The sequence below is a fragment of the Aythya marila genome (genome assembly GCF_965140915.1).
Source record: "Aythya marila genome assembly, chromosome: 1".
Classification (NCBI taxonomy): domain Eukaryota; kingdom Metazoa; phylum Chordata; class Aves; order Anseriformes; family Anatidae; genus Aythya; species Aythya marila.
The window spans coordinates 54,140,380-54,154,294 of NC_139042.1; the positions used below are offsets into that span (position 1 = coordinate 54,140,380).

The following is a 13,915-nucleotide window of genomic DNA, read 5'->3' on the forward strand; positions in this document are numbered from 1 at the left end:
CAAAACTATCCTTGTGGCATCCTGTCATTTCTCAAGCTTCAGTGGAAATCTCAAACATTTTAAAGTTCTAAATATATCTGTATATTACGGGATGTTGTCAGTTATTGCAAATAAAGACTTGACCTTTTTGAAAAGTGAATGATTTAGCACACAATATTCTTGATAGTCAAAATGCTAATGTTTTCTACCAGTAATATGGATTTTTAAAGAGCAGCTATCCTTATTTTCCAATGAATGAGTAAATTATAGTATCACTTTTCTCATAGTGTGTTTTCTGGAAAATTTTAAAGCCCTTTAAAGTAAGTACAACGTCTGCCTTTGATCCAATAACCAATCTTAAAACAATGACCTTCAGTCTTACTAAAATTGCTGTACACAGTAAATCGGTGAATACAGTAAAGTTCATAAAACTCTTCTAATATTGTCAGTAATAGATTAATGGTATACTAAGCTACTCAATCAATTTCAAAACATTCAAGTTATTTAAAGTCATTTCTACTTCTTTCTCAGTTTATTCATCTATTCATTTATAAAATACTAATTTTCTGGATGTTGCTATGCAGGAGCTATAATACCAGAACAAGATTTTGTTCTTTGTGAGCAATCTGTTTTGTTTAAAATTAACAAAGTATTTAATATCTTTAAAGCACTCTTAAAAACCTTTACCAATTTATCTTCATTTATGTGGTTTCTGATCAAAAGTGCTTATTTGAAAGTATAAAGCAACTGTGGCTACCTTGATGGGTATTATCAGAAAAGCAAATAAGATATTAAAACCAAGTTTAAATACTGATACCACTAAGGCTAAAATTAGTATAATGGTAAGTAAATTAGGAACAAAGCAAGACAATGACCATCCTTAAATCTCTCTTTTATTATAAACAGTATTTTTCTTTCCTCAGTTCAACCCATAGCTGCATATTCTTTACTACAGTGCTACAACTTTGCATAGCTGAAACATTGCTCGCAGTTTGTCATTCTCATCCTTTGCCTCACCTGAATACCATCACTGAAAACACTATTGAGCAAAAAATGGAGACTAGGGAATGGCATAAGAGTGAGAATAAGTGAAGAACCAGGAAATGAGAACCTGAAGAGCAATGCTACTTGTATTTATTCAAATCCTCATAAAGCTTTTAAGATTAACAAATTATTCTAGCATGAAAAAAGCTCAAGTAACTCTTTCCTTAGACAGAGGAAGCTTGAGGAAGAATTTCAGGGCAAAATAAGGTTTTAGATTTATTATAGGTATTGCCTAATATGCGCTTTTAAAAAGCAGAGGTATATAACCATATTCCATCCATATATTCATACCTCCAGAGTAGTAATTCGTAACATTAAGAGTAATGTTAAGCAGCAAATAACAGGAAAATTCTTCTCTGGTCAATGAATAAGAGGAAATTGGAAAGCCTCTGATATGGCAAGTTATTCAATGAATTCAGTCTGCTTACTTTAATTAAGAAAATGCAAAGAGCAGCCCGGGAATTTTGTTCTGGAAGTATTTCATACTGTAGCAAATAGATGAATTATTTTAGTAAACATGTCTTGAAAATGATTCAAGCCCAGATTTTCTTTTGTATGTGCAGTCACTTTTCAAACACTTACCATCAGTTACCACAACTCATCCAAAAAGCATTAACTCGCTAAACCATGATTATTCAACTAATCACTTGGAACTGTGTGCAAACATCACCATAACATGAGACATCTACATGAAAACAATCTCTTACAATAGAATCTGCAACAGAGCTGACAAAATGAAGAGAAGATGAACATGTAAAGCATGGAGCTAAATTAAAACCTGCAATTCCAAGTCTGAGTTTAATAGTCAGGTTAATTAACACTGGAAAAGCTCAGTAAGAACTGTGATCGGCACCTAACCACTTAGCAATATTTAAATTAGGATTAGATTAAAGAAAAAATATCTATTTCAAATGCTAATTGATCAGAAGAGGTCCCATGACCCATGTTATATAGGAAATCAGACTTGATTATCAGAAGAGGCTCCCTTTGGAGATTTCTCCTCACTTTTGGAATGGAATAAGAGTTTCTCCCTGAAGACAGAATGAACAAAGGGAAAAAAAAAAGGTAAAAGATAATTGACAGGAAAAAAGGGTGGATTTTTCACTTCACGTTTTTGAGGTCTTTGAATTCAGTAGCTACTATTACTTGAAGAAGAAAAAAAAAAGTAGTAGGATCTTAGCAGTTCATACTGCTGGAGCCAAGCAGTTAAGCTAGGAGACGGGTATTTTGTTCAGTGGCACTGAACAAACATAACTTTTGGACCACCTTCATAAGTTAGGACTAGTTAGTTGCTCCATGTACTCTGCTGAGAACTGATGTGGTCCAACCCTGGTGAAGTTAACACTGGTATTTAAAAATCTACTATAGACACTGACTGTTGCCTTGTATGCTAATATTTGATGTTGAAGTCTGTGACAAAACTTTTTAAAAAAGGCAAAACACTATTTTTACGGAAAATTCTGAAGTTCTACCTGACTCCTGAAGAGGATACAGAGAAGTTCTTATGATACAATCCGCTACATATTTAAAAAAAACACACAACAACAGACAGAAGCCCTGACTCTGCTCTAACTCATTCATGCTCCAACTCATACCTTGCCCCTGGCCTTGAATTGCCATTTTTTGATACTAAGCAGTAAAGTTATTTTACTGCTTACCTATAGCTGTTTATACCTTCCCAATTTCAGTACCATTTAATATGAGTAGTTTATCATTTATATTTCAAAAAATATTACCAAAACTCGTATTTGAAGTGACTAATAAGGGACAAAAGTAATATAATAGCAAGTTTTCATCAGAGCAAAAAATTAAAGTGTGACACATTCAACAATGACTGAGGGAAGAATCATGTTCCTTGCTGTGGCAGTTGCTACATAAATTTTGCATTATGAATAGGTACCATCCCAAAATACTGGGCACTAGTACACTTCTGTCACTCAAAAAAAAGATTCTTTAAATATAAATATATTCTGGTACTTAAAGCTTACAGTATTTATGTCATCTATATCACAGAATCACAGGATGGCTGAGGCTGGAAGGCACCTCTGGAGGCCATCTGGTCCAACCCCTGCTCCAGCAGGGCCACCCAGAGCAGGCTGCCCAGGACCACCTCCAGGTGGCTTCTGAAAGTCTCCAAGGAGGAGACCCCACAGCCTCTCTGGGCAACCTGTGCCAGTGCTCCCACACCCGCACAGCACAGCAGTGCTGCCTGGTGCCCAGAGGGAGCCTCCTGGGGGCCAGTTTGTGCCCCCTGCCTCTTGTCCTGGCACTGGGTACCTCTAAAAAGAGCCTGGATCTGCCCTCTTTGCACTCTCCCCTTCAGGTATTTGTATACATTGACAAGATCCCTCCTGAACTTCCTCTTCTCCAGGATGAACAGTTCCAACTTTCTCAGCCTATATATAACAACATAATCAGAGAGGCATCCATTCAGAAACTCTGAGTTTGGGGCTTGCTGTATACGTAAGCATACTTTGTCAAAAATTCTTCATGAATATTTCTACATTGGTAGCCTTTCAAGATAATACAAATTAAAAGAAAAAAAATCAATTTTTAATTTAAAAAAATAATTTGAAAGTAAGTTTCATCTGCATTAAAATATTTCTGATTTGCTTAGTTTCAATAGCATTTCATTATTCTCTCTGAAGGGTTGGCAAGCTGAGTAAGACTAGAGCTCCTATGAATCAAGCAGCATCTACGATGGCTGAACAGATTGGTACACCATGGGAGTCATTTGCCTAGACGTGCATTAAGGAAGATATTGTTCATTAGGGAATTTGCTGCACTAAGAGAAATGAAGGCTTCTGATCACAGCTAAAAAGACCTTGAGGCAACTTACTAGAAAATGAACTTCTGGCTGAATGGAGAGAGTTTCCCGTCAATTCCAAAACCAAAACATTTTCATTTGGTAGGATCAACATTTCATTTTAATAGAGAATGGTGAAATGAAAGATCTGATTCTAGAGAAAAAAAAGCTAGTATTTAAGAGTCTCAAAACAAACAGAAGCTTGCAGTATGAGAATTTTCATGAAATTTTTAAATTTTTTACTTTGTTTCACTATTATGTATGGAGAGTGACTGGATGCCTCACCATTCTACACAAAAGGCGTAAAAGGGTATGAAAATGGGGGGGGGAAATGATGTAAGAATTTATGAAACTTCCATAATTACTGCAGAGAAAAAGATAAAACAGGATGCAGCAAAAATCAAGTAAAGGGCTTCAGAATTCTAACGGACCATAAAAAGAAGACAAAATTTACATTTTTATGGGAAACTATAAAGGAACCTGAGGCAGAGTGATATTCTGCAGCTAGTGAAAGAAGAAAATCATTTCATGAGCTATGTTTTTAGGACAGTCTCTCTTTAGATGATCAATAGCTACACACAATGGAAGACTTCTAGATATACCTGGTAACATTAATCAATGGAGAAATACCCTTCCAAGAGCTGAAAGGTTTATAGTCCAATCTTCTTATGATGATATTACAGGTCAGATTTAGACCACCTCATTTAGGTACATTGGAAAACTAAGGTGGTTCGGCATAATGGAAAGAAGCATATGCCTTGTAAGATTTTGAGATGGGAGATGCTCTCCCTCTGCATTACGCATACTCCTCCTTTCCTTCTATTGACTGTAAAAAGCATTTATGGACTCACTTCTAAGAGGACTGGTTCATAGGGCATCTCCATTTTAATTGCAAATAAGGTACTTACAATGATGAATTAGATCATCCCCAACTTTTTAGTATTAATTTAAATAACCAAGTAGATACTTAAAAAATACCTAAATTCGGTTTACCTCTTTACTACACTTTACATGAAAATAAGAGGTTTAGTACAAATTAAACTGCAAATATGGAAATTAAAAGAAATGACCACCATCTCACAATCAATAAATGAGCCATCTTCTGTGCTTCTCTTGTCAATGGATCAACAATAGCAATGACATCATAGAATGGTTCATTCTCTTGGGGATCGACTTTTACTATGCTGTTAAAAAAAACAACAAAAAAAAAACAATTAATAAATAAGTAAAAACTCCAAATTCAGTTTATAGAAATAACAAACGTTTTTAGGCACAAATCTGTAATATAAGAGCCACTTCAGATTTCACTGCTTATGAAGATATTTTCCTCATTTCCTCAGTAATCACTTTTGTCCCCTGTGATATCACTAGAAAAGCCAAACATGAACAGCAATTAAAATTTGGCATTAATCTACATAGTTCCATACTGGTTATCAGTTAAATATATGCTTAATTACAAAATCAACAAAATAAAAGAAAAACAGAGAGCAAAATTCAAAAAAGGGCCTTCATTTCCTTTCAATTTCCTTCAGTGACATTTACTGTTTCTTTACTGATATCTACAACTATCATATTTGACAAGTGCCAATGGTGACACATTTTTAAAAGAACAGTGCAACTGAAAAATGTGAAAGTTGATAAGACGGATTAGTTTTATGCATTACAGAAGATAATTTAGTTTCATTAGAAGTCAAGGAGACTCTGGTTAAACTAATCTGGTTGTACAGGAAGGAAAAAATAGTAAACCTCACTGAGAAGAAAATAATGTGCTGTAAATACAGAAAATGGTTTTCGAGAAAAAGTGTACTTAGAAAAGCGATTAGTGTTAGCGAGGTCATACTCTCTCCAGTACAGCTGTCCACGTTATTAGTAAAACCTTGGAAAAGGTGTTAGCCACTTAAAATAGGCTACTGATATCACTGTTTGTCTTTCCAACAACTAGTAGAGGCAGGGCAAGCACAGCAGCACAGCATGCTGGAACAGTTTTGCAAATAGAAACAAGTAAGGATTTGGAAATAGTGTTACCCTAATTTTAATTTTGATCGTGGTTTTTGAGCACATGTCTTTTAAAGAATGTGTCTGCCTTTGCTCCAGAAAGCTTACCCCAGCTATGCTTAAATTAAAAATGGCTATTGTTAGTGTCCATCACAAAGACAGGATTCATAGAGGTACATCCTAGTATTTTAGGTCTCAATAACAATGAAGGTGCTTGTAGCATATTCACTTTTTAAATCTAGGATCAGAAAAACAAGGATTCAACATACGTAAGTACACTAAGGACACTAGTATGAGCCTGGCAAGTGTAAATCTGTCTGCTCAAGACAGTCTGCTCAGTTTTTTTTAAGGAATTAGGTGCCATTGAGCCAAATCAATTTGCATTTGAATGTAATCTGGTTGTATTTTAGAGTCTAATCTTATTTTATTTTAGGGTCAAGCTAAGAACAGGAGTCAAGAGTGATGCTGCTAATCCACAAATTGTTTTACATGTGTGTATTAGCCTTGCCAAGAGTACTCAGGACTAACAACTGAATAAGCTCATATCGTAGTTCCACATTAATGAAAATTAATGGGGGCTTCATTTACTTCTGATCTGTGCAATTACCTATTACATTTGATAAATGTGAAGTATGGACTCCAAGTTTTCTAACCACATAAGTGCTTCTATTCACACCTGTTGTAATCACTCTTCCTTCAATAATGGCTAAGCCTGGAAAACCATTAGGTATTACTAATTAATCTATTAAAAGACAGGTAAAAAATGCATTACACTAGATCAGACGAACAGATTGCTCATACAATCAAAAACTTGTAAAACTGGAATGCTTATTGAAGTTTCCAAAAACTGAATGTAACAATCAGCATATTATAATTTTAATATGAAAATACTGTGGGTCCATTACCATGACAGACAGAACTCACCTGTGCTGTTCCTTGAGTAATTCAGCATCTTGCCTCACCTCTGTTTTAGGCAAAGATGACAGTAGTGCATCTATTTTCATAATGAAATCACTGCCACTATATTAAATAAAACACATGCAAGTCACAATGATTTTCATTAGAAAAGGAGTAAAGCTTTTGCATTTTAGTCTATCTACATAAGGAATATTTTAAAAGCCCACATCCCAAACTTGGATTCTAAAAGATTATCACCTAGAGATTTTGTAGCTTTGAGTAAAACACTTGGTATGACAGTGACAAAGAACCACTACAACCTTAGACTTTGGGAATTGTATGCTTCTTAAAATGAAGCAATGCAGAATCAGCAGAATTTACATTCAGTGTCACAGTTTGCATAGTACAATCTGCTGATATGTAGAACTCTCTCTTTTTTTTTTTTTTCCTTTGTAACAACATGTAGGAACATACATAGGTGAAGAAAGTTTTTAGTTTACTGGCAACATTTTTTTTTCTTCTTCTTGGAATCTCCTTAAAAATCTCAGCAGTTCTCTTTCAGTGTCACTGAGTCTTAATATTTGATTAAATATGTTTTGCCTTTCACTACATATCTCCTTGATAATTCTACTTCTTTGTGATTTTTTCTTCTGGTAGGTACTCTCTCAGTTGTGCCAGTCCTTCCAGATAGCAGAAAGGATGCTCAGACACAAAAAATCAATAAATATTTCTCCACAGTTGGCTTGTAAAAATAACATAATCGTGCTCTCTTCTTTGTACGCAAATTGGATGCTTAGATTAGAGGCTGTCTAGAAGTCATCTTTATACTTACTTCTTCAGTCAACAGATGTGTGAATACTGTCAAGCAGGGTATCAGAGCACCACATTTGTCCATGCCACTACAGGCTCCTTTTCTAATGATTCCCAAAGACAATGCAATTTCTTACTTCAAATATCAATACTCACTTATTACTGTGTTTTTAAGATACGCTGGATTTTATTGAGCTTATTATTTTTTATTCAAGTAACCAAAAGCTAGTAGGAATCGTTTACAGCTAGCTGTACTCATCTCTTGGCTGTAAGTACAGTGAATGTAGATAAAGTATTTGGAGTAACTTAGCAGAACTAAACACATCATGAGACAGGTTGGAGAGGATAAGATTCTTTGGATCAGCAGTGATCTCTTAGGCCTTAGCCTCACACACACAACCAATGACAAAGAGGTGCATGCCTCTTGAGAAACACAGGGGGCCTTTTTTTCTGCTCTGCATTGTAACAAGGAGGTACCAAAGAGGTTGTCAGCGGCAGGGTAAATGACATGCAGCTGAAAACCAACACATAGTTTTCTATTACATATATAAACTATATGTTGCAAAGCATAATTGGCCAAGCATAAAGGTGATACAAAATTCAGTGGATATGACATTTCCTCTAGAAAACAGTATTGTCTGAAAACATCAATTGCTTGAATAGGTAAGTATACCAAGTCTGTAACAAAAATGCAAAAAAGAAAATTAAGGACCCTTAAAATTGTCTGCACAGATGTACTCACATGCTAAGTGAGAGAACAGCAAATAGCTAGCATAGAATATGTCTCTATGGTATAGAAATAGAGCATAGAAACAACAAACACTTCAGCTAAGTGCAGATACAGTATATATGTGAGTATACAGTATGAAGAGTACTATGACCAAATATTTGAATTTTTGTTCATATTCCACATGCAAAAGGATTACTAATTTGTTATTGTCGGTAAGCAAAGCACTATATCATACGCTTGGACAATAAAGACTCAAAATCTGAAATAATTTTACCTTTTAGTGCTGATTCCCATTTCTTTGACAATAGCTTTAATCTTCTCTGCTGAGGTACTGTACGTTATTTTTTCTAATAAATTAAAGTCTTCTGCATAGAATTCATCTTTATCTAAAGGACCCAGTATCTTGGAGAAAAAATGATATTAATAAGCATAGAATTTCCTAATCATGTTTCTTTTGTAAACAAAAATATATTAATATTTTAAATGAATGCAAAACATCCACTAAGCAAACTCCCAGCCCTATATACATCAATATTATTAACTATATATTACTAGACTGTATAGTAACTATATAGGATTAGGTTTTTACAGCTAACTCACAAAGAACAGTTGCAGTGGAAATATCCATTACATTTTTCATTATACATACCTATGTCAAGGCATACACTGTTCAGAAATAATAGATCTAAGTTTAAGAAAAAGCTCTGTTTGGTACATTATTTTAGACTGAAATTCAAACTACTGTCTTCCTACCACACTCTTTAGATGTTTAATTCTGTGAACACAACCTTAACTTCTCAAGGATTCTCAGATTAGGATGAATGGATAAAAAGTAATACAAGAGCAAAGGACAATGAATGCAGGATACCAGAGACTAGAAACATAACTTTTTTTTTTTTTTTTTTTTTTTTTTTTTTTTTTTGGGGGTGTCTGAAGCAAAAGAAAGTCCTAGAAAATTGATTTGAGGATGTTATTGGAATTTCTTACTCATAGTCTACCAGGCTAAACCGACTCAGCTTTCAAGAGGGGATAGTGTTTCCAGGATGTAGAATGTCAGGATGTAATTTTGGCACTGACAGCCTCTCTCTCAAAATTCAACTGTTTCCTAGAAATGAGAGGTCATCTAACTCAATTCCACTTTTGAATCTTTTATTAGTATTAATGATGCATGAAATAGAGAAAAACACAGTGTGGTTATGAAACACCATGCTACTTTTGAAGAAGTCCCAATTAGAAAAAAAAAATCTTTGCTCATAAACACAAAACTCCAATGATGAAATAGCAAAGATACAAATGAAGGATATCGCATGCATTTTTAAAAAGTAATCTTCTAACGTGAAAACACACTTTCAGCGAAGTATTTCCTCAGCACTTACTATAGGACATTAATTGAGCTTTTTTAGGCAAGGAAATCAGTAATAACCTTTCGTTTATAAAATAACATTGCATATTTAGTTTTATTATTACTATTAAGACAGAAAAAATAACACAATTCTTTTGTTCTTCATCAATAAAAAGAGTTTATGTGGTTTCATTAGTATTATTTCAGTAGAAACCATTTAGGATACAAAAAGAGTAGCTAAGTACAGATTAAGAGCTTCCAGAAGTGAAATGCCAGCATATTATCCCTACTTCTTTCTAATGGTGGAGCAATTAAGAGAAGACTTAATCAAAGAGTAGTTTGTATAAGTTGTATTTATAATATAAGGTATCGAATATCATTAGCAAATACTAAATATTAAACCCGAAATTTTATTTTCAATCACAGTTCACCTATAGCCAAACTGTAGTAATGCCTATTGGTTTCAGAATATACTTACTAGAAATTTAAAGAACATAACTATTACACTTTTATTTGAATACTAAGACTATAGAACAATGTAATGTTTATAAACAGTTGGCTTCTTTCCTAAAAGAGAAGAGCTTGAAAATACCACTCTAGTCAATGTAACTTAATTTAGTTTATCCTACACCAAGTATGTGAAATATGTAACTTCAGGATCAAAATTTAGTCTTAAACATCATTAATAATACATCAAATGCTAGCCTATTTAAAGAATTTTGTCTATCGTTTCATCAGAGTTTCTCTGAAATAGCTGTGGAAATGACATGAGTACACATGGAATTGAGCTAATAAACAAATTAGGAGGAAAGAAAAATGGAAAATAAACAAGGCAAACGTTCATACCATTCTCTGCCAACAAGCTGAAAATTGTGACAAATTATTATCATGCATTTTCTTTAGCCTGAAACTGAAGTTCTGAGAAATGAAAAGTAACTACAAAAAGACTGAGAGATGGCAACTTCTTACCTTGCCATTGCTCATAACAGCCATTTGCCCAGGAAGCAGCTTAAGAACCTCCTGGCAGAACATCTGGTGGGTTTTAATTATATCCACTCCTAAAGTGTTGTACTTCTTCTCAAAAGTATCATCATCCATGCCCTAAAGCAAAGACAAAGTATGAGACAGTGAAATGGTTCAGCAAAAATAAATATTGTAACAGCTGAAGTAAGCAAAGACTTTCTGCAAGTTACACGGTAACCAAAAATCAAAATAAAGCCACCTCAGATTCAGTTTAAGTATATGGTATTGGTATGGAGCCACAGTCTCCCAACTAGATAGCGTGCTGTTCTTCACCCTTGAACAACTGTTAACAACCATGAGAGGAAAGCTATGCCTGAAGGTAAACACTTTTTCTAAGATCCAGAGCACAGTTGAAGGAAAAATAGCATTTTCAAGAATGTAGTTCCTCTTTTCCCTTAGGAAAAAAAAAGTATAAAAATTCGTATTACTCTAAAAACTATCATATAAATATGTTCATTCAATACAGCTTAAACATGTTTTAGGGAAGTCAACAACATCGAGCAAGACACATGACAAATCAATGTTTAAAGTGGAAAAAAATGCTGGAACTTTGCCATGCTTACAATGATGCAGCATGTTTTGATGCTGTCAAAATTATCCTGCTATACTGATATATATTTCCCAGTTAGAAATGTGCACACTAAGTAAACAGATTAATTCAGAAACAATTTACATAACAAAATAAAAACCAAAACAGAAATAATAATGCATACACTGCCTAATTAGCTGCTTCTATGTCTTTCAAAATTTACTAAATGATAAAGAGTACGATCAAAAACAATTAACTAATTCATTTTGCAAAATGTTGCCAGAGTTCTTCTAGTCTTCCAAATCTTATTTAAAAATACTAAATTTTACAGCTTCTTCTGAAACCAAAACTGAAATTTGCAACAGATATTTAGTAACTCAGATTTATTCTATAAGCAAAGTTTGAAGTCAGCAACAACTATATTTTAAACCAATGTATTTTCACAGAAACATACCAAAAAGTGTTGGCTAGAAGTATACAATACTCATTAATCTCAACTGCTTCAGTCTGCACCTTTTACTGTTCACAACCACAACAGGTAAAAAGTTATCTCTGAAGCCTTAATTCTTGACAAACATTAAAACAGTAATTTTAATGAAGAGTGAGCTTTAAAACAATAATTAAAAATAAATTATTTTGGTCTCAATAATTTGTTATCAATACTCTATATTTTTCAGTACTTTTACGTTTTCTTTCTTTACTTTAGAGAAATTTTCTATTCTTCATCACTTAAAGATTGTCAAAAATTCCAAATCTGCTGGCCCAGAAACTGTGTGTTAAAAACTTCATAGCATTTGGCCAAACACTGTTCCTCTCAACTGCGTCTCCTTAGAATAAAAAATACGTACAATAAAAAATAAAGTACCCAATGTAGTTTGCACTCACCGGGACAAGGAATTTAACAATTTTAGTTCCAGCAGCAAGGGATTTTGCTGTTTCTTCCTTAGTGAGTTTGTTTAGGAAACTTTTTAAGCTGCTGTTGTTTTGTGTTAGAAAAGCTGCCAAAATTCCTCTTGCAATGGCTGTGTTGTCTTCCTTTATTTTTGATGAAGGATTGTTCAAAATTCCAACCCGTGTATGACTGCTTGTTTTCTGCAAAGAAAAATACAGAATAATACACAATTTTACATTTACATCTGCTGATACCTAATGTATGCATATTTATTGTAGCTCTGTGAAATATCTTTGTATTTATTTTTTTGCAGCTATTTGTCTTCAGAAAATACACATGAATGCCTAATTCAAAACTTCAACTAGCAGCAAAAATGCTATTAGTAAGGATTCATAATACATTTTAAATAAAGATTTTTTTTTTTTTGACAGAATAATTACTTTGAGCATTCTGCAGAGGTGCATTTTTAACAAAGCACATATACAAGTATTCATTTACAGATTTCAGGATTGTTTTTGTAGATGTGCTTTTCCATTTTTTTTCAAAAAATATCAAACTGAGCATATAATAGATACAAGAAAATGTATCCACTTATCACTTTAATCTTAATCAGCAGGAAACTCTTTCACTTGCTAAAATCAGTGATGACACTTAAATCTTAGTATGAGAGATTGATGATTCTTGGATAGGACCAAATAGTGTCACTAAATGAAGAAAAGGTAAATGGACTCTATTGCAATAAAGAATACAACACTAAGGCATGAAATCAGTGGTATTCAACATACTTAAAATGCAGAATTTAAACTGCAGCTCTTAATAAAAGTGGGTTGGCTTTTTTTAAACACTTTTTTGAAAAGCCTGAAAATGTGTTCTTTAAACTGAGAAGGGTGTTACAGAATCATCTAGGTTGGAAGAGACCTTCAAGATCACTGAGTCCAACCTCTGACCTAACACTAACAGTCCTCCGCTAACCCATATCACTAAGCTCTACATCTAAACGTCTTTTAAAGACCTCCAGGGATGGTGACTCCACCACTTCCCCGGGCAGCCCATTCCAGTGCCTAACAACCCTTTCAGTGAAGAAGTTCTTCCTAACATCCAACCTAAACCTCCTGTGTTCTCACTGGAAAGAGGACAAGCTGCACAGTATCCTACATTAGGAGATGGGCAACAAGCCAACCAAGGCAAGTTATTCTTCCCATCTACTTGGTGCTTGTAGGGCTGCACTTGGACTGCTGTTCCTGGCTTTGCCTACCCAGAGCAGTAAGGGTGCTGAGATACTGGAGAGGTCTCAGCCAGCCAAGACATCTCTAGTTTTCTCAAATTAAGTTAAAATATACTAGTAGTATTCAAAATAATACTATTACATATTAGCTGGAATACATGTAGTTAAATTGAATTTCCTTTGACCACTTCCCCTCACAGATCCTTGCACACTTCATGCACAAGTGTCTATGCCACGTCTGCGTCTAATGGAAATTCTACTTTTCTAGACCCAGACCCAACAGATGAAAGGGAGTGGAAATGGGTAGAGAATCTCCATGCAAATTAATGGACTTCGAAAAAACAGTGTGTTTTTGTCTTTTTGTCACAAAATTTTGAAAAATTACTAGACCAAGCCGTAGAGAGGGCAATGAGGTTTATCCAAATCAAATCTATGAATAACAATGAAGATAATCAATTAAACTGCTATTTCATAGAAGATTCAACAAACCTTGTTCAGAACAGCTTTTCTAGTGATTTTCCTAAATTGCCACTATCACATGGGGATTTGCCCAGACAGTTCTCACCTCCTAGAGTTAGGAACTATGCTATGTTTTCCTCACTGAAGAGGGAAGGATGTGAAACTACAGAGGGAATACATCTGT

At 34.2% G+C, this 13,915-nt stretch overlaps 1 protein-coding gene across 1 annotated transcript in view; it reads right to left on the reverse strand.

The window, feature by feature from the left end:
- Positions 1–13,915, reverse strand: part of UGGT2 (UDP-glucose glycoprotein glucosyltransferase 2) — an 86,624-nt gene that overhangs the window by 22,739 nt on the left and 49,970 nt on the right. The window contains exons 21-25 of the mRNA XM_082774822.1: positions 12,041–12,247; positions 10,573–10,704; positions 8,536–8,663; positions 6,749–6,844; positions 4,911–5,013 (exon numbers count right to left, since the gene is read on the reverse strand). Coding sequence (XP_082630948.1) covers positions 4,911–5,013; positions 6,749–6,844; positions 8,536–8,663; positions 10,573–10,704; positions 12,041–12,247 — 666 coding nt within the window. The remainder of the gene's footprint in view (positions 1–4,910; positions 5,014–6,748; positions 6,845–8,535; positions 8,664–10,572; positions 10,705–12,040; positions 12,248–13,915) is intronic.